This window comes from Trachypithecus francoisi, unplaced genomic scaffold (assembly GCF_009764315.1).
Source record: "Trachypithecus francoisi isolate TF-2019V2 unplaced genomic scaffold, Tfra_2.0 Lachesis_group16, whole genome shotgun sequence".
Lineage (NCBI taxonomy): Eukaryota > Metazoa > Chordata > Mammalia > Primates > Cercopithecidae > Trachypithecus > Trachypithecus francoisi.
This window is the reverse complement of record NW_022681461.1, coordinates 96,051,280-96,071,242: the sequence shown is the minus strand read 5'-3', so window position 1 is coordinate 96,071,242 and position 19,963 is coordinate 96,051,280. Positions and strand designations below refer to the sequence as shown.

The following is a 19,963-nucleotide window of genomic DNA, read 5'->3' as shown; positions in this document are numbered from 1 at the left end:
GACAAATTCTACGGGACCCACTTCTGTGAGGCCCCAGAGTTGCCAGATCCACAGAGACACCAGGAGAATGGAGGTGGGAGGGAACCGGGAGTTGCTGTTTCGTTTCAAGGCGACAGAGTTTCTGTTTGGGAAGGTGAGAATGGGAAGGTGAGAAAGTTCTGGAGATGGATGGTGGTGATGGTAACACAACAGTGTGGATGTACTCAGTGCCACAGAACTGTGCACTCAGAAAATGGTTAAAATGGTGCATTTTGTTATGTGTATTTTACTGTAAATTTAAATAGGTCAGAACAGTAACGTGCCTTCATGAGCTTTTTACGTCTAAACACTGACAAAGCTTCCGACATCCTCCCCTTTGAGAAGTGGAAGGCAGGCTGTCCAAGTCAGTGTGTGTCAGAGGCAGACACAGCCCCTCTGTGTTTCCCATGCATGGAGAATTTGGTTATTAGGAAAATTTATTTTATTCTTCACATGATGCACTTCATTTTTGTTTGTTTTTTTGAGACAGAGTCTTGCTCTGTTGCCCAGGCTGGAGTGCAATGGCGCGATCTTGGCGCACTGCAACCTCTGCCTCCTGGGTTCAAGCAGTTCTACGCCTCAGTCTCCCGAGTAGCTGGGATTACAGGCGCCCACCACTATGCACAGCTAATTTTTGTATTTTTAGTAGAGATTGGGTTTCACCATCTTGGCCAGGATGATCTTGAACTCCTGACCTCATGATCTGCTTGCCTCGGCCTCCGAGAGCGCTGGTGTGACAGGCGTGAGCTGCCGCGCCCAGCCTCCCAGAGTACTGGGGTAAAAGATACCATCACAAGTAAAAAGACAATCTACAGATTGGGAGACGATATCACAATCAATACACCTAAAAGAGGACTTATATCCACAATACAGAAAGGACTCCTGCGAGTCATTAAGAGATCACCATTAAAAATGGAGAGGAAAGTCAGGTGCGGTGGCTGCAACTGCAGTCCCAGCTATAAGGAAGGAGGATCACTTGGGCCCAGAAGCTTGGAACCAGCCTGGGCAACATAGTGAGACCCCATCGTTATGGAAAAAAAACAACAACAAACAAACGGATAGAGACTTGAACAAGCACTGCCCCAAAAGGGCAGTGAGATGGTAACAGGGACACGAGAAGGTGCCCAGTATGACACCTCACTGGGGAGATGCAGAGTAAGACACAATGAGATGTCATCAGCCCCAGCACAACGGCTAAGTTAAAGAACTGGCACTGCCCAGTATTGGTGAAGACGAGGGATATCTGAGGCCCTTGTTCTCTGCTGCAGGACGTGTGACTTGGTCCAACCAACCATTTAGGACAACTGCTCAGCAGTGTCTCCTAAAGCTGAACACACGCTCGTCCTGCGACCTAAACCCTCTGCTCCTCGGCGCGCACCTAAGAAAAACAAGCACGTTCACCAAGAGACTGGCAAGGAGGCTCCCGGGGCCTGAATGATCCCAGCCCCACACTGAAGGCAGTCCCAAAGTCCACGACTGGGAGAATCCATGAGCCGGCAGCAGGCACACACCACAGCGACAAAGGAGCGGCTGCCGTCTGGTCCCTTGCGGGTGGGTCTGACAGGTAATGGCCAGAGGGGACCTCTGGGGGCCGGACTGTGTCCCCATGCTGACGTGGGTGGGCTATTATCCTATTATCCGAAGGCACAAATACACAGACACTCATCATGCCATGTGCACTGCAGACACTCGGCTGTTTGTATCAGGAGGCTGTTTGCATGTGTGGTGAATTGAGGACGGCGCTCTGGGAAGCGTGCCTCCTGCCCAGACCCTGCCGGCCACCGGGCGCACTGGGGGCAGGCTGTACTACCTTCTTAGGTTCCTTCGTCTCTTTCTTGGCTGCTTGTCCGGGTCTCTTCGTTTCGGGAGCGAGTGGGAGAGACAGAGGTGGCTGCGTGGGACCCGAGTCGGCACGATCCCACCCTGGGGGTGCCTCTGAGTCTGGTGCCGTCCTCGAGGGGGCCTGTCGCAAGGCAACGCAGAACAGGCTATCCTGGGGCACCTCACACGGGACCCGAAAGCCAGCGGGGACGCGCTTCCCCAGGCGTGTTCCCTAAATATGTCACTGAGAGGCCACATGACTCTGGTGACCAGAGGGAGTCAGGGAGGGGGCTGGGGAGAGCAGCCCCCTGACTGGGCCTCCCGGAGCCTCTGCCTGGCCTGACTAGAGAAAAGCCAGCCGCACCTAATAAGCAGCTCCGTCTGGGAGCACTCAGCACTCAGAATGCAAATGCGGACACTTGATGGAGATTCCGGGCTGGAAGAAATGGAGCGTGAGCACGCACCGAGGGAAGACTGGCCAGAGTGGGGCGATGAGCATTCGCAAAGATACAATGATTTTTTAAAATATTTATTCCTGGGTCAAGTCCCAGTTTTTAATAGCTCAACCCTCACTTTTACTTTTCCAGGGACACAGTATTATAAAGGGTAAAACACCAAATGCAAGTTCAAACTACAGCAATCGTCTACTGATGGGATGCCTGGGAAGGGCTGGGTATAAGTAAAGAAGGTTCCAGAATGCGGTCTGTATAAAAGCAACTATCTTATACCACATATGTCTAATCAGATAAATCTCACTTTCAGGAAAACCAGTGAAAATGTTAGAAATTCTATTGTATTCCAGGATATCTTGGGAGATTAAAAAATTAGAAAAGAAATTCCACTGTAGAAAAAGAGATGGCCCGGCCAGGCGCGGTGGCTCACATCTGTAATCCAAACACTTTGGGAGGCTGAGGTGGGTGGATCACGAGGTCAGGAGTTCAAGATCAGCCTGGCCAAGATGGTGAAACCCCATCTCTACCAAAAATACAAAAAAAAAAAAAAATGAGCTGGGTGTGGTGGTGGGCGCCTGCAATCCCAGCTACTCGGGAGGCTGAGGCAGAGAACTGCTTAAACTTGGGAGGTGGAGGATGCAGTGAGCCAAGATCGCACTACTGTACTCCAGCCCAGGCAACAGAGTGAAACTCCATCTCAAGAAAAAAAAAAAAAAAAAGAAGAAGAAGAAAAAGAGATGTCCAGGTGCAGTGGCTCATACCTATAATCCCAGCAACTTTGGGAGGCTGAGGCGGGCAGATCACTTGAAGTCAGGAGTTTGAGACTAGCCTGGCTAACATGGCAAAACCCCGTCTCTACCAAAAAATACAAAAATTTAGCCAGGCATGGTGGCACATGCCTGTAGTCCCAGCTACCTGGGAGGCTGAGGCAGGAGAATCGCTTGAACCTGGGAGGCGGAGGTTGCAGTGGACAAGATGGCACCACTGTACTTCAGCCTGGGTGACAGAATGAGACTATGTCTTAGAGGAAAAAAAAAAAAAAAAGTCAGGCTTGGTGGCTCACACCCGTAATCCCAGCACTTTGGGAGGCCGAGGCGGCTGGATCATGACGTCAGGAATTTAAGACCAGCCTGGCCAACATGATGAAACCCCATCTCTACTAAAAATACAAAAATTAGCTGGGCGTGGTGGCGCATGCCTATAATCCCAGCTACTTGGGAGGCTGAGGCAGAGAACTGCTTGAACCTGGGAGGTGGAGGTTGCGGTGAGCCAAGATCACGCCACTGCACTCCAGCCTGGACAACACAGCGGGATGCCATCTCAAAAATACAAAAAGAAAAAGAGATGTAGAATTCAGAGAAGGTGCCCATTTTGGAAGAGTTAAAAATAATAAGGGGACTTCACGATATTTGTGTATTTCTTCTACTTAAAGTAACTGTTTTTACACTACTGAATTCTCTCTTTCCCATCTTTCCCTACCAGCGTTTTCACCAACTCTTCATATTTTAAGGATGAAAGCTATTTAGAAGCACTTTCGCTTTAAGAAACAATTTTAGAAACAATTTCATAATCCTCACTACCATCATCCTACTTACAACTCAACAAAGAGTCTGGGTGCCCACTCGATGAACTTTATGGAAAACAAATAGTTTAAGAAAATGTGACAAAGTACCAGAGTAGCAAATTTTCCACCAAAATGTTCTTCGCTTTGCTCGGAAAGTGAGTTTCCAACAGGCGTGTCCTGCGGCACTACCCCTGCCAATGGGAAAGAGAGCAACTATGATCTCGGTCACGAGGAGGCGGGACGTGTGTGTGGCACCTGATCAACAGGCACACCGCCGTCCCACCCAGCTACCGCCACACCAGCATGATTTGCAGAAACCAAGACTGAACAGCGTCCCACACGTGTGCACACTCTTTTATTTTTAAAGCTAGGCCTGTGTTTTGCTTTGTCCACATATACACATATAGACATAGGCACAGACCAGGGACAAGATCCACCAAATCAACTTCCAGACGGAAGTTCATGACCTGCCCCTGTATGTCTCACCAGGCGGTCAGGAGGGCCGTCTGAAGACAGATCCCAGGAGACCCATGGCCACCGTGCCCTGCCCCGAATGGCCATTTAAGCTTCATATCATAACAAAAAGCCAAGTTACAAAAGAAACTGGCATTAACACTAGTATCGTAGTGAGACTCTGAACCCATCCAGTCTGGAACTTCCAGAATGTTTGGTCTACGTTAAGACAAGTAACGTAAGTTGTTTCAAGCTCAAATAACTTCAATCTCTTCCACCAACCCCCACAAACATCACACCCAATGCTGCTTCTAATCTCAAGACAGCATCTCTGCAGCCCCACCTGGGTCTGGGCTCCTGGCTTCCTGGAGCAAGTGTCTCCTTTCCTGCAGAGGTGGCACACCAGGCGGGAGGCCAGGCCCCGGGCACAGAGTTGCAGGATCAGGCCTGGAGGGCTCCGGGAAGCCAAGTGCAGATCCTGGGGTCACACAGCCAGGACCTGGCTCCAGGGGCCCCGGGGGCAGGGGCACTGGGAACATTGGCACCCTGGCAGGACTGGCCAACGGGCCGTCAGGGAGCGCCTGCGGAGCTGCATGGGAACAGTGGAGAAGAGGCTGGGGTTACTGAGGGTAGCTTGGGTCACTGGAAGGAGCTGATACTCAACATGTTTATGACAAGTGATTTTGTACAGCGCCGTTTCTGTTACAAGGGAGGCTCAACAGAGCAAAGAGCCCTGAAATCACCACCGCACCAAACCATCAGTGGTTTAGAGAAAAGCAGAATATTCACTTCCTTTCCTAGGGGTGGGGGCAGGAGGAACACTTGTGCAGTCAGAGCACCACGTGGGCTCCTGGGCATGGCGCAGCCCAAACGCAAGCCCACAGCGACCGTCTGGCACAGAGTTCTGCTAGACTCGAGTCCCCTCCTCCATGGTCAGTGGTCAAACAGGCCACTCATTCATTCATTCATTCTTCCGACTCGACATAAAACCTGGCAGGGCTGCTGCCTGCCAGCACCATGCTGGGCCCTGGATGCTTCAAGAACAAAAGAAATGCTGGGTCCTCACGGGGGTCAGGACAGATGAACTGAGTAAGAAGAGCAAGCACTAAGGAGAGCAATCAACCAGGAAGTGGTAACGGTGTCTGAGGACGAAGCAGAGTGGACGTCAGGCAGGGAGGGTGGGCAGCGAGGCAGTGGGCCCAAATCAGGAGTGTGGCTGGTCCATAGCATGGGAGTAGACACAGCACCAGGGCAGGAGGGCTTAGGGCTGACCCCAGAGGGCCTGTGGCCACTGTGAAGACCCTGGCTTGTCCTCAGGTGAAATGGAGACCCCGGAAGGTCTGGGGAAGAAGCAGGAGGCAAGCAGTAAGGAGCCATGCTAATCCAGGCATGCGGCCCTGCGTGCAGGCTGTGCTGGTGAGGTTCACTGACGAAGGAAGCCAAGGAGCATGTGAGAGGAGGGCATCTGGACTTGACTCCCTGCAGCTCTGGGCTGGCCCTTCCTCCGATGGGGCCGACTGGGAGAAGCAGGCTGCAGAGGAGCACAGCCGAGGGTGCTGCCCAGACACGGTGTGGCTGAGGCTCCCGAAGAAGCAAGCAGGGAGGCTGAGCAGGCAGCAGGCACTCAGGGCAGTGTTGCCAGCACATGGGTATTTATGGACATGTAAAGACATGAGCCTCCTTCTCAGCAGGGCAGGAAGCATGAAGGGAAGAAGGGAGGAGACCGAGGAGACCCACAACCACCGTGGTGGTGCGAGATGCTGCCTCAAACAGTCCGCATCTGAAAACAGTTCTCCAGGAGGCCAGGGCGCAGACCACAGCTCAGCCAGCAGGAAGCTGGGGCTTGTCCAAGGGCAGCAGCCGCGCACCTGGGCTCACCTGAGGGCAGCAGCCGCACGCTGGGGCTCGAGTGCTCAGGGCTCGGTGCAGGCACTGCCAGCAGTGGGTTGGCGATCCCCAGGGCTGCTGGCTGACTGAGTCCTGCCCCGTCCAACGGCTCCACCTCGGAGCTCGGCGTGCCAGGACACTGTTGCGGGAAGGCTCCATCCTGATGCCATATTCCAGCCCCCTCCTGAGGGAGAACAAGGCCTGCCCTGTGGAAGCCACCTGTGGCCGCACGGCAGCGCCACCCGCCCGCCACCACCATGCTTGCTGTATCCCTACTTCAGGACAGGAGGCACTCCATGCCCTTTCTGGGGAATTGGGGAATTCTCATAGACACACATCTGCAGTTCTACTGTCTTTAGATACATACTTTCAGTGTGGACATAACAGGGACAGAAGCCACCTTACCAGATGCCTCTGGGCCACCCCAAGCCAAGGCTGTACCTTGATCTGCCGCTCCACCTGCTGCAGGTGAGCCAGCCACGTGGGTGCGGCCAAGGACTCCTCTTCCGGCTTCTCTTTCAGCTGGGGATCGAAGAGTCGTAACTGGGAAGCCATCTAGACACGGGCAAAAATCAGAGGCCCCTGTCACCACCAGGTGATGGCAAATGAGCTGTCTTCAAAATGCCCGGGCAATGCAGCTTCAGTGTTCACTGGGGATAAAGTCTAATTAGCTGCATACATGTTTCTAGTATGTGCTTAGGTGACATACCTAGCACACGGGATGCTGGGCGACTGTGGGAAGTTGCTGTAGACGACCTCTTGGCCCACGGGCACCGGGTTGGCAGCACTGGGCACCCCCTGGAACACGCCTGGCCCGAGACTACCACCTGACCATGTGGACTTGACTCAGTAAGAGCTGGACTCCCCGGTAATGTCTGCAAGCTTTCATCGGGAATGTGGGGGACGCAAAGCGAGGCAGAAGGGGGCAGAACACAAGTTTGGCCCTGTGTTCATAACCACTGAGGCGGGGGATGAGCACCTAAGGATTCATCAGTGACTCTCGGAACTTTGAAATGGGTCTAAAAATGTCCCTAATACATTTTTTGGGTATCCCGTGAGCACGTTCTCACAAATGGAACTACTGACGAGAGGTGAAGATCCTGGGGCAACACGGGCGCCGCCTACACCTGTCCCGTGCGCCTCTCATACTCTCTGCCAGTCACACCACCTCCGTTTTACAGGGGAAGAAACTGAGGCTTGCAACAGTGCAGCCAGGACTCAAAAAAAGGCTGCTGGACTCTGGACACTTAAGCTATCAACCACCAGACTAAATTTCCTCAAAATAAGAACATCCTGACTGGGCACGGTGGCTGACACCTGTAATCCCAGCACTTTGGGAGGCCAAGGCAGATGCACGCATCACTTGAGGTCACAAGTTCGAGACCAGCCTGGCCAACATGGTGAAACCCCATCTCTACTAAAAATACAAAAAATTAGTCAAGCATGGTGGTGGGTGCCTGTAATCCCAGCTACTTGGGAGGCTGAGGCAGGAGCATCACTTGAATCTGGGAGGCAGAGGCTGCAGTGAGCTGAGATCGCACCAAACTGCACTCCAGCCTGGGTGAGAGTGAGACTCTGTTTCAATAAAAAAAGAATATCCTGGGCTGGGCGCCGTGGCTCACGCCTGTAATCCCAGCACTTTGGGAGGCCGAGGCGGGTGGATCACGAGGTCAGGAGATCGAGACCACAGTGAAACCCCCTCTCTACTAAAAATACAAAAACTTAGCGGGGCACGGTGGTGGACGCCTATAGTCCCAGCTACTCAGGAGGCTGAGGCAGGGGAATGGCATGAACTCGGGAGGCGGAGCTTGCAGTGAGCCGAGATTGCGCCACTGCACTCCAGCCCGGGCTACAGAGCGAGACTCCGTCTCAAAGACAAAAAACAAAAACAGTATCCTACAGACAGTTCCTTCTGATTATGAAACTCGCTGCCAAGGTTCTGTGCTGGCACATGGTGCCTGAGAGTCCCCAGGCTAAGACGCAAAACACGAAGCTATTCAGAGATCTTCATCTGCCCAAGAGGCAGGTTCTGAGAGCCTACCACAACGCGCATCTGAACCATCGCCACCCCTACGCCTGGGGGCTCTGGCAAGCCCTCCTTCCCTGCAGTCAGCACAGCATCCTAAGGACCGGCGCCGGGGGCAGCACCTGCACAAGCTGGCTGATCAGCACTGGGGAGTACAGGTGCGGCTGCGTCAGGATGCTCTTCGCGATGGCCTCACAGTAGTGGAAGGCTTGCGTGGCCAGCCCCATTTCCGCCAGGCGGCAGGAGTAGATGAACTTAAACACCTGAAACGACAGAAACCTTGCTGCCCCGCGGCTCCCCCGCTTCCGAGCATCGCGGATGGACAAAGCCTCACGCTGCCACGCGGCTACCCTGAGTCCAAGCATCGCGGATGGACAAAGCCCCTCGCGCTGCCACGCGGCTACCCTGAGTCCGAGCATCGCGGATGGACAAAGCCTTGCTCTGCCCGGGGGCTCCCCTGCGTCCGAGCATCGCGGATGGACAAAGCCTCGCGCTGCCACGCGCCTCCCCTGCGTCCGAGCTTCACCCTGGAAGTTGTGGACTCTTCTGGACGCTTCACTCATCATCGTCTCCCACCCACCACGCCCGCCGACCACAGTCCTAGTCCCTGTTCCTGAAGGATTTCAAGAGCAAAGGAAATGACTAAGCTGGGAAGAAACCCACTCTGCTTTCCCCCCCCAACCCCTTTCATGGCGCCACTCAGCTCTCACAGCCACAACACCCCGAGAGCGCGGCACTGAGACCACTGCCTTTCGTGCAGCTCCAGCTGCCCACAGCCATTCTCTAGATACTTCATTTTTTTTTTTTTTTTGACAGGGTCTCACTTTGTCACCCAGAGTGCAGTGGCACAATCCCAGCTCACTGCAGCCTCAATCTCCTGGGCTCAAGCAATCCTCCCACCTCAGCCTCTGAGTAGCTGGAAACACAGGCGCATGCTGCCAGGCCTGGCTAATTTTTGTATTTTTTTTTGGTAGAGACAGGGTGTCATTATGTTGCCCAGGCTGGTCTCTAATTGCTAAGCTCAGGTAATCTACCCACCTTGGCCTCCCAAAGTACTGGAATTACAGGCATGAGCCACCATGCCCAGCCTCTCTCTATATAGGTTTTATACACACCACCCCCCATACTGCATCAGAGAATACCTCCCTCAAATATTAAAGACAGCTCATATGGCCGGGCGTGGCAGCTCACACCTGTAATCCCAGCACTTTGGGAGGCCGAGGCGGGCGGATCACGAGGTCAGGAGATTGAGACCATCCTGGCTAACACGGTGAAACCCTGTCTCTATCAAAAATACAAAAAATTAGCACGGCATGGTAGTGCTGCCTGTAGTCCCAGCTACCCTGGAGGCCGAGGGGAATCGCTGAAGCCTGGGAGTGATCAAAGCAGTGCACTCCAGCCTGGGCAACGAGTGAGACCCTGTTTCCTTTAAAAAAAAAAAAAAGCTCATGAAAATAATTGAAATCAAATGCACACGGAAAGCCTCAATTCAATGTGATCTAGTTTTTTTAGCATTTTAGATCAAATGTCTTCTCAGGATCCTCCCCCAAAAAACTCACATCATTTTTTTCCACAAGAATTCAAAAAATCTAAGTAGCCAAAAGCTTGTTAGCACTGAACGCCTGCTCACCCATGACAGCTGCAGGCTGGCAGCACCTGCTTACCTGGAAACTAGGCAGAGGGCAGGTCTGGGCACCCAGGGACTGGGCGTACTCATAGGCTTCCGTCCTCTGGATTGCTTCATTGGTTGCGAACTTTAAGAATGGCAAACTGTAGAGGAAGCGAATTACTTTGATTTGAAAAACATGGCCAATTATTAGCACAGTCAACCTCAGAGCAGGTCATCCAGAAGTGTGTCCCACCACGTGACAAATCAAGACATGATGCTGGCCATTTCTGAATTAACTAAAGGAGAAGGATTTCATTTTACTTTTAAAGGAAAACTTACAGGACTATACTAACTTGCTTCTTTACCTGTGATTTGATCCAATTAAGACAAGCTTTGTAGTTTTCTTCGTATAAACACCAAATCCAACCTGGGCCATAAGGTAGCAAAAGTGGGCCGCATCTAAGAGGCCCTTCGAAGCTGGAGAGACACGAAAACCAGGCGGAGTCTCAGTGACTGGGGATGCCCGCAGAAGTCAAGCATGTGCACAGAAGGCACTAGAGACGTGAGCTGGATGAAGAAGGCCGGGTTCTTGTGATTTCTGCCAATGCCACAGACAACCGGGCCTTCGGTGCTCCATCCATGACGCCCGATGCCCCTCTCCACCCCTGACCTACCCAGAGTGTCGCCCATGGTAGCCATTGTCCTGGACTCGACGTCCATATTGTTGTTCAAGTTGGACAAGACCATGGCAAGGTGCGGCCTCCAGTCTCCCCATTTCTCGTCTCCACAGCACTAACATGAGGAAAAACAAAATGAAGCCTCATCCCTGGAAGCCAGCACCATTTCAATTCCACACAGCTGGGCTCACCAGCACGAGGAGGCAGCTCACGGCCTGTGACAGCGTCACCCATGAGCAAACTCCACACAGGCAGTGGAGCCTGTGCGAGCCACCAGGCAGTGCCACTCACCGTGGACGCGGCGGGCATCCGCCCGGACATGAGCTGGTAGACTGTCTGCAGAGGGTCGTTGATTGGGAGGCTGTTGGCAAACCTAGGCAGACATGAACACAGAAAGACCCCATGCTGGCTCAGCTAGAAGAAAAAATCCGGCCGGGCACAATGGCTCATGCCTGTGATCCCAGCACTTTGGGAGGCCGAAGCGGGCGGATCACCTGAGGTCAGAAGTTAAAGACTAACATGGAGAAATGCATCTCTACTAAAAATACAAAAATCAGCTGGGTGTGCTGGCGCGCACCTGTATTCCCAGCCACTCAGGAGGCTGAGGCAGGAGAATCGCTTGAACCCAAGAGGCAGAGGTTGCAGTGAGCTGGGATCGCACCACTGCACTCTAGCCTGGGCAACAGAGCGAGACTCCATCTCAAAAAAATAAATAAATAAAATAGTAATAAACTTTTTAAAAAACCAGACCTCAGCCCTCTCATGTAATGATTAGACTTATATTTCACTTAGATAAAGTACATGTATCTCAATATTTTATTTTTCTTTCCTATCTCAATATTAAAAAAAAGAAAAAAGCTGTAAAAGATAAGGCCAGGTGTGGTGGCTCACGCCTGTAATCCCAGCACTTTCAGAAGGTCAAGGTGGGCAGATCCCTTGAGGCCAGCAGTTTAAGACCAGCCTGGTCAACATGGCAAAAACCCCATCTCTACTAAAAATACAAAACATTAGCTGGGTGTGGTGGTGGATGCCTGTGGTCCCAACTACTTGGGAGGCCAAGGCGTGAGGATCACTTGAACCTGGGAGGCAGGGGTTGCGGTGAGCTGAGACTGCGCCACTGCACTCCAGCCTGGGCAACAGAGCAAAACTCAAAATTTAAAAAAAAAGCTATAAAAGATGGAGACTAGGCCGGGTGCGATGGGTCACGCCTGTAATCCCAGCACTTTGGGAGGCCAAGGCAGGCGGATCACGAGGTCAGGAGATCAAGACCATCCTGGCTAACATGGTGAAACCCCGTCTCTACTAAAAATACAAAAAACCTTAGCTGGGCGTGGTGGTGGGCACCTGTAGTCCCAGCTACTCGAGAGGCTGAGGCAGGAGAATAGCATGAACCCGGGAGGCAGAGCTTACAGTGAGCCGAGATCACGCCACCGCACTCCAGCCTGGGCGACAGAGCAAGACTTTGTCTCAAAAAAAAAAAAAAAAGATGAAGACGAAGGAATTCACTGAGCTTTTATGTGAAGTATTAAAAACCATGCAGTTAATAAAAAAACTTTTTAAGCTCTCCACAGCACGATCCAAGCAAGCCTCGAAGCCAAGGAAGCCCGAGTTTGTGTGGGAGCACAGCACAGTCAAGTGAGATCTGCCTGCCACCTGCCACCTGCCACCAGTGTGGACACCGCATGCTGCAGGGAGCCAGCCCTGTCGCCTGCCACCAGGGTGTGGACGCCGCGTGTTGCAGGGAGCCAGCAGGGATCGCCACTGGACCAGGCCACCGTGGGACTGTACCTGGTCATGACTCGGGCGTGTGTCCGGCTGTCCATCTTACTTGCAAGTAGCAGAGCGTGACCCCACAGGCCGTTCTTCATTGCAGACTCCAAAGCATCCTGCAAAAGGCATTTCAGGGGCCTTGGTGAGTTATCAGCGGTGCTCACGTGACATGAGTCAAGACAGGCGACAGGCCATGTGTCCTCACCCAGCAGCAGATACACAAACAACCCAAAGGCCTCAAAAACTTATTCACCATTTGGAGATTAAGACACGTCAGCATTTCACTATTTTCCTGAGTTTCAAAGTCCCTGTAGTAGTGGGTATTTGTAGATATTTGCTGCTTTTATCCATTTTCAGCATAAAACATAAGCACGCTAATCACAAATAGGGCTAACCACGCCGCGCTGCCCACCACACCGCCCCGTCCACTGGGAAGCACGTGCGGGTCAATTCCCCGGTTCTAACAGGAGGCCTCTGCGAATATCCCGTCAGCACAGACAGTGGCTCCAGTAAGGCAGCCTCCCCTTTCGCCAAAATCATCTAGGGTATAATTTAGGACTTCTGGCTAGGAGGCAAAAATGCTACAGTAGAGGAAGATGTTAATAGAAGCTAACAGGTTACATGACTTCAATCAGTTATAAAACATCCATAATAGACTCATACTGATCAGGCCGGGCGCGGTGGCTCATGCCTGTAATCCCAGCACTTTGGGAGACCAAGGCGGGTGGATTGCTTGAGCCCAGGAGTTCGAGACCAGCCTGGCAACATGGTGAAACCCCGTCTCTACGAAAAAAAAAGAAAAGTTAGCCAGGCGTGGTGGCGTGCAGCTGTAGTCCCAGCTACTCAGGAGGCTGAGATGGGAGGATTACTTGAACCCAGGAGGTCGAGGCCGCATTAAGCGGTGATCACGCCACTGCACTCCAGCCTGGGCAAGAGTGAGACCTTGTCTCAAAAAATAAAAATAAAAAAATAAAGGTACTGGTCAAATATGCCCTGAGTTTATCATGATATAAAAGGACGGAGAGCTCTGGGCCTATCCAATGTCTCTGCTGTTCAGGGCCACACATGCCCGTGAGACTGGCCTCTCTCCTGCTTAGCACATCCAAAGCGGACATCATGCACCCTAGACAGGCCCTCCTGTGAACACACTGTCCCTGCTGCAGTCACTATGGACCCCCCAACCCCACTGTCCCAGAGCAGGCTACTGTCTCAGGTCCCCCGCCTGCCCTGGTCCCCATGTTGCTGTGTGGCCCCAGTCACTGGACGCTATACGCACTGGCCGCTCTCCTGCCCGTGGCCTTTCCATGCACTGTGCCTCTGACAGGCTCAGTGCGCCCTCCCAACTCCCAGCGACTTCTGGGCTGTGGGCTCCAGCCTGAATTTGTGAGAATGCCAAAACTCGTGTCATGCATGTTTCATCTGAGACTTGGCACACACAGCAGGGACACGGCCCGTGCTCAACACGTGCATTTATTGAATAACTGAAAATTCAATCTGCAGGTCTCCCACACTGGAAATAGTTAGAAGGAAACCAACATTAACACCTCCAGAAGGATGGCATAAAAGAGTCAGGCATTGTTCAGGAAACAGCAAGACCCGAAGCCCCACACCACAGCGCGGATGCTCCCGAGAGGGGGCCGTGTCCCTCCCCGACGGCTGCATTGCCCGCACCAGGCCCAACCCAGTGGACACCTGCAGGCGCCAGGTGCCACGATGGGGAGGCGCACCTTCTTACGGCCATACAACAACAGCTCCCTGAACCGCTCGGTCTCTCTCTCAAGAGAGCTGGCAGCAGCCGTCGGACCACCAGTGAGGAAAGAGAGCTGGGCCTCGCCAGACTCCTCCTCTTCCACCTGCTCCACCGCCTCGTTCGTGAAATCAATCAGGTTTGCTTCATTGGGTGACTTTCCAGGAAGCCACACTGTTCTGTGGTCTCGTAACAGAAGCTCCGCAATGTCGGTCCCTACCACGGTCTGTTCGGGTCAACGGGAACAGGAAGGAGAACAATGGCTCTCAGATAAGGACGCATTAGACCACCACAGGCACAAAGCCCCACCCTGGACACAGCCAGACCCACAACTACCCGAAAGGCTGGCAAGGCTGGACTGAAACCTCATCTCATCCCAACCGCACGTTCCCTCTCCCTCCCCACCCAGTCCTCGAGGCTCACACAGCTGGGCACGCGGATCTCGCCCTGCTTCGTCAGGAGGCTGAGCATTCCCAAGACTAAATGAAGACCAGCAGGAAGAAACACTCCAGAAGTAAAAAGACACTTACCCCATTCTGTCTGCATAGGAGAACAATAAAATTCCAAAGAAGACTTGCAGACTCTTTGTCAATTAAGTTTTCATTCTGCAAACATTTTATAGCTTTGTTCTGTGCAAAATTAATGACATCCACTTTATGGGTGTCGTCTCTGTAGAAAGAACACATAGTGAGCAGCGATGTCTCCAAGGCCGGGCTCACAAAGAAAAGCCTCAACAAGGAACATACTTGGCCAGGGGTCCCGGGAATGCCCGCATCTCCTCCTGCTCAGACGTGTGCTGCAGCAAGGCCTACGAGGAGAGGGCTGTGGGTCAGCAGCAGCCAGTGCGCAGCCACCCTGCTGGCAGGCCGGCCAACCCAGGCACAGATGCCGCACGAGAGAGGAGAGGGTAGCCTGGCCCACCCGCCCCGCCCCGCCCCACAGTGGGTGAAGGCTCTGTCAAGGCTATTACATGGAACATGGCCTGTGTGGACCACAGCCACGATTTCAAACTTTATTTTAAGCAGTGAAATCCATTTTTTCTCCCCAAATCCTGAGGCAGAACCCCAATACATGTTACAGAAGCCTGTAGAAGCTGCAGGAAGAGGCGCATGCCAGCCCCACTCACCTCGGCAGCGCTGGGCCCATCTGCCACCCGCCCCCCTCACCTGGGCAGCACTGGGCCCAGCCGCTGCATCTATCATTGAAAAGCAGCAATAAAGCAAACATCCCCAAAACGAGGAGAGGAAATGCATATACGATCAAACCACGTCTAACACCAAGGCAGACGCTTACAATACTGACTTTTAGGAGGACAAAGATAAGACCAAACAGAAGAAAAACCCTACACATTGAAAATTCATAGGAATAAACATTTTTCCAAGGGCGTATGTCCAGAGATGAGGTCTGGCAATTGAAGACGACAAACTGCAAAGCACAGAGTTCCCCGGGGCGGCAGGGTAGTGACACTGTGTGCCATTACCTCCATGCTGTGGACCTCCACCAAGGCCGGCTGTCCTTCTGAAGGCAGATTGGGAATTACTTTGATAAGCTGACCGCCAGGGCCAAACCTGGCACAGACATGAGGCACTGAAAATTTTTCAGGAGAAGTTGGTCTTGATGAAACTGCATTTAAGATAAATGGAAAAAGAAACCATCAGCTTGTCACTGTTTGCTGCTCCTGAGCCTAGATTTTCAACGTGCCCACACAGCTGAAATCACCGGTGAGATTTATCATGACAAACTTCCAACTCAAAGTCGGTAATTGTTTAACATCATACTTAAAAGTGGAACTTAAGTGTACGTCAGGAAAAGAAAAATGTTGGAATCACTAAATATGAGAGCTATTCCCTTGCACACTGAGAAAGCTCCTGCGCCACCCTCGTGAGCCATCCTGAGGCTCCTTCGGCAGCGCGGGCTCCTCCCGGGCCTGGCCGCGCCTGAGCTCTTTCCCTTTCACAAAATCAGATGCAGACTGTGATGACCACACAGCACCCAACAAAAAGGACAGCAAAACACCTCAAGCAAAAAAGAAAATAAGGAGCCAGGCATAGTTGTGCATGCCTGTAATCCCAGCACTTTGAAAGGATCCAAGGCAGGAGGGCCACCTGACCCCAGGAGATAGCAACCATGACCGCGCCACCGTACTCCAGCCTGGGTGACAGAGCGAGACTGTCTCTTAAAAAAAATAAATAAACGGGCCAGGCGCGGTGGCTCAAGCTTGTAATCCCAGCACTTTGGGAGGCCGAGACGGGTGGATCACGAGGTCAGGAGATCGAGACCATCCTGGCTAACACGGTGAAACCCCGTCTTTACTAAAAAATATTAAAAAACTAGCCAGGCGAGGTGGCGGGCGCCTGTAGTCCCAGCTACTCGGGAGGCTGAGGCAGGAGAATGGCGTAAACTCGGGAGGCGGAGCTTGCAGTGAGCTGAGATCCGGCCACTGTACTCCGGCCTGGGCGACAGAGCGAGACTCAATCTCAAATAAATAAATAAATAAATAAATGAAAAAATGTTGTTAACTGAAACAATACTTTAAGAAAGTAAGGCCGGGCACAGTGACTCACACCTGTAATCTGAGCATTTGGGAGACGGAGGAGGACGGATCACTTGAGGTCAGGAGTCTGAGACCAGCCTGGCCAACATGGCAAAACCTCGTCTCGACTAAAAATACAAAAATTAGCCATGCATGGCGGCAAACACCTGTAATCCCAGCTACTCGGGAGGCTGAGGCAGGAGAATCGTTTGAACCCGAGATCCAGTAGTTGCAGTGAGCCGAGATCACATCACTGCACTCCAGCCTGGGAGACAGGGTAAGACTCCATCTCAAAAAAAAAAAAAAAAAAGGAAACTCAGTCAGTCTACTGTTACATTCTGTAACTTTATATCTTTACATATATTTCTGCAATTTGCCAAGAAAAAGCATTTGAGCATCCTGGAAGGGAACTGTGACACACGGGACACCTGCAGGAGCGGAGTCTCCAGGGGGAAGGAGCAGCTCCCTTCTGCAAGCCTGCTGAGCCACGAGGTCTGCGATGGGGATGTGACCAGGGGCCGCCCAGAGCCTGGATATGAGCTGTCCTCAGAGTCACATTTTAAAACCCATGTCGGGGCAGCCAGGGCAGCTCTCAGGACTTAAGCCAAACTGCAATCGAAGAGACAGCATCAGCCCGTCCTGACACGCTCTGCCACTTGGAAGGATGGATTGGGTCAGAGCCAGGCCGGGACATCACCATTCCAACCCCAGCCCTGACTCCCGTGTTCGGATCCCCAACTGGGTGGCTGCCCCAGTGGGGTGAGCCAGTGTCCCTCTGTCCTCCTGAGCACCCACCTTGCTCCATGGCAGGCCAGACGGTGTCTGCAGGGTAGCCATACTCTGGGAAGCTGGGACCACTGCTGAAATTGTTGCGGTAGGTGCCGTAGGCGAAATCACCATGAAAGGAGCCTGGAGGAAGTGGGGCCTCGTAGGAACTGGCAGCCACATTGTGGCTTCTGTAAATCTGACTCTTAGAAAACAAAGCAAATAGGAAAAATCAGTTCCCCAGGCACAGTGGTAAAAGTTTAGGTACACTGCAAACAGGATGGTGGTTCTAAACACAACCGTCCGCGTATCTGTGAGGTGCCGCCGCGCACCTGGTGTGAGTGGGAACTGAGGCTGCTACGGCGGCTGGCCAGGCTGTGTGCACTGTGCAGGCTCCGTGCCGAGTGCTCACTGTGGACGCTGCGCCTGTCCACCTCTTCCCCGTAAGGGTCTCTGTGGGGATCGGGGTCGTCGTCAAAACTCCCCGTGAAGCGAGGGTCGTACCTCCAGTTGTTGTCACGTTTCTCGGGCCTAGAGGAAGCCGGGGGACAGAGGCAGAGGAATGGGAGTGCGGGAGGCCCCGTCCCCACGTACCACGCGGCTGCCCAGGAGCCAAGAATGAGACCCCTGGGGCCGAGCCACAACACACCACACCCGACCCTCAGGGCCCTCTGACGCGCAACTTTAGAGAAGTACTGCGAATGCGTCTCCAGTGTGGTCACTTCTCTGGGCTGCAGGGCGTGACCGCTAAGAGGGGACGATGAGAAAGAGTGAGCCCAGTCTCCCAGGTGCTCCCAGGGGTGCTGGACAGTCCTCTTGCTGAGGCCAGGTCTCCTCTAACAGTCCAAGCTGGGAACCCTGGAAGGGTCTGCTCCCTCCTTCCTTTCAGACAGGGACCAAAACATCAGGCAGACGCTCACCCAAACTACCAAAGCTCTTTGTTAAAACCCAGACATGAGGGCAGAGAAGCACTAGTGCACCCTGGCTGCCCCCAGCCTCTTCCCCCCAGGGGTGCTCCACCAACCTGTCCCCATAGGCAGAGTGCTCTCTCCTGTACACGTCGTACTCTGCGTCACACCAATACCTCCGGTCGTAGGTGCGGGGGTCCCTGACTCTGGCACTGTAGTGGTAACGATCCCAGTGACCTGGATCTGTGAGCAAGGAACTAATGATTAATACAGTAACATTCAAAAGAAGAAATGCCTCAGATATCACTGAAGAAGTGACACCACCCCAGGACTTCATGCTCCAAGAACTCCTCGAGAAACCTAGCTTATCTCCTGGAAACCAGCACGACACCAGGAAGCCATGAGATCTGGAGGGCCTGAGCTACCTAAAGGCAACTGGCTGACTTTTCTCTCAATACTTAAGTGTTTTAGATCAAAAGGAAAAAATATTTTTAGAAAAGGTGCTAAAAGATTTTTTTTTTTTTTTTGAGACAGAGTCTTGCTCTGTCGCCCAGGGAGGAGTATGCTGGCATGATCTCAGCTCACTGCAAGCTCCGCCTCCCGGGTTCACGCCATTCTCCCGCCTCAGCCTCCCGAGTAGCTGGGACTACAGGCGCCCGCCACCATGCAGGACTAATTTTTTTGTATTTTTAGTAGAGACGGGGCTTCACTGTGTTAGCCAGGATGGTCTCGATCTCCTGACCTCGTGATCCGCCCACCTCGGCCTCCCAAAGTGCTGGGATTACAGGCGTGAGCCACCACGCTCGGCCAAGATTTCTTTATTAAGTACTTTTTCTTCTTCTTTTTTTTTTTTTAAACAGAGATGGGGGTCTTACTATGTTTCGTAGGCTGTTCTTGAATTCCTGGGCTCAAGTGCTTCTCCCACACCTTGGCCTCCCTCAGCGCTGGGATCACAGGTGTGAGCCACTGCGCCCAGCTAGTTCACTTTCATGGTTGCTGCTTTTTACTAGTTAATCCCCTAACTGTAAATTTTACTACTATTTCTTCACCTTAATGTGACTCATAAGGTTTTCAAAAATAATCTCAATATTAAAAGGTTACTTTAAAAGGGCTGTAAACAAAATGGATATACCATTTTCAGCACGTGTTTTTTAGCAAGTATTAAGAAAAAGTTCTTAAAAGGTCTTTTATCATCTTTTCTAAAGATGACTTTTCTTTTTCAAGTTTATATTTCAAACAGGTGCAAATATCAAAGAGGATACTTGTTATTTGTCAAGGGGATTCAGGGCCCAGAGCACGAGAGGTCACAGCCAGGTCAGGAGTGACCAGAGGAGGCTCTTCCCGGGACATGGCCACTGTGCCGCACACACTTCATGGAGGGCTGCAGCTAGACGCCGCCAGGGAGTACCCAGGTCACAGCCCGGTGGGCGTGGCCCATGTCCACACTGCCCCAGGCAGCAGCTGCCAGCCTCCTGCGGTCAGGAGTGCGGGGAACATGGCTGGTGGAACTGAGGAGATGGTTTTTCACTTCACTTCCTTTTCATCCGTTTATGTTTACGAAGGCACATGTGGACACAGCAGCTCTCGAACTGCTGGTTATGCTCTGCTAGAAAATCAGAGAAATCTGCCAATATGACAAAGATGCATTCATGCTAAGATTAAGATGAAATTCTGTAATGAAAAATATCAATATAATTATTTCCAAATACAAAATATTTTCAACTATTTTGGCT

At 52.4% G+C, this 19,963-nt stretch overlaps 1 protein-coding gene across 11 annotated transcripts in view; it reads right to left on the bottom strand.

The window, feature by feature from the left end:
• The window catches only part of SEC16A (SEC16 homolog A, endoplasmic reticulum export factor), a 43,679-nt gene that overhangs the window by 7,222 nt on the left and 16,494 nt on the right, over positions 1-19,963 (bottom strand). For 10 of the 11 annotated variants that reach the window (XM_033238528.1, XM_033238529.1, XM_033238526.1 and 7 more), the window contains 18 exons: positions 18,347-18,473; positions 17,655-17,853; positions 17,353-17,527; positions 15,505-15,647; positions 14,771-14,832; positions 14,555-14,693; positions 14,005-14,250; positions 12,296-12,393; positions 10,799-10,880; positions 10,505-10,622; positions 10,196-10,307; positions 9,886-9,991; positions 8,344-8,484; positions 6,637-6,750; positions 6,187-6,379; positions 4,652-4,897; positions 3,964-4,046; positions 1,829-1,981 (listed from right to left, as the gene is read on the bottom strand). In XM_033238528.1, the coding sequence (XP_033094419.1) occupies positions 1,829-1,981; positions 3,964-4,046; positions 4,652-4,897; positions 6,187-6,379; positions 6,637-6,750; positions 8,344-8,484; positions 9,886-9,991; positions 10,196-10,307; positions 10,505-10,622; positions 10,799-10,880; positions 12,296-12,393; positions 14,005-14,250; positions 14,555-14,693; positions 14,771-14,832; positions 15,505-15,647; positions 17,353-17,527; positions 17,655-17,853; positions 18,347-18,473 (2,537 nt within the window). Of the gene's footprint in view, positions 1-1,828; positions 1,982-3,963; positions 4,047-4,651; positions 4,898-6,176; positions 6,380-6,636; positions 6,751-8,343; positions 8,485-9,885; positions 9,992-10,195; positions 10,308-10,504; positions 10,623-10,798; positions 10,881-12,295; positions 12,394-14,004; positions 14,251-14,554; positions 14,694-14,770; positions 14,833-15,504; positions 15,648-17,352; positions 17,528-17,654; positions 17,854-18,346; positions 18,474-19,963 lie in introns of those variants that run through there. The other variant, XM_033238534.1, reaches the window with a different exon arrangement.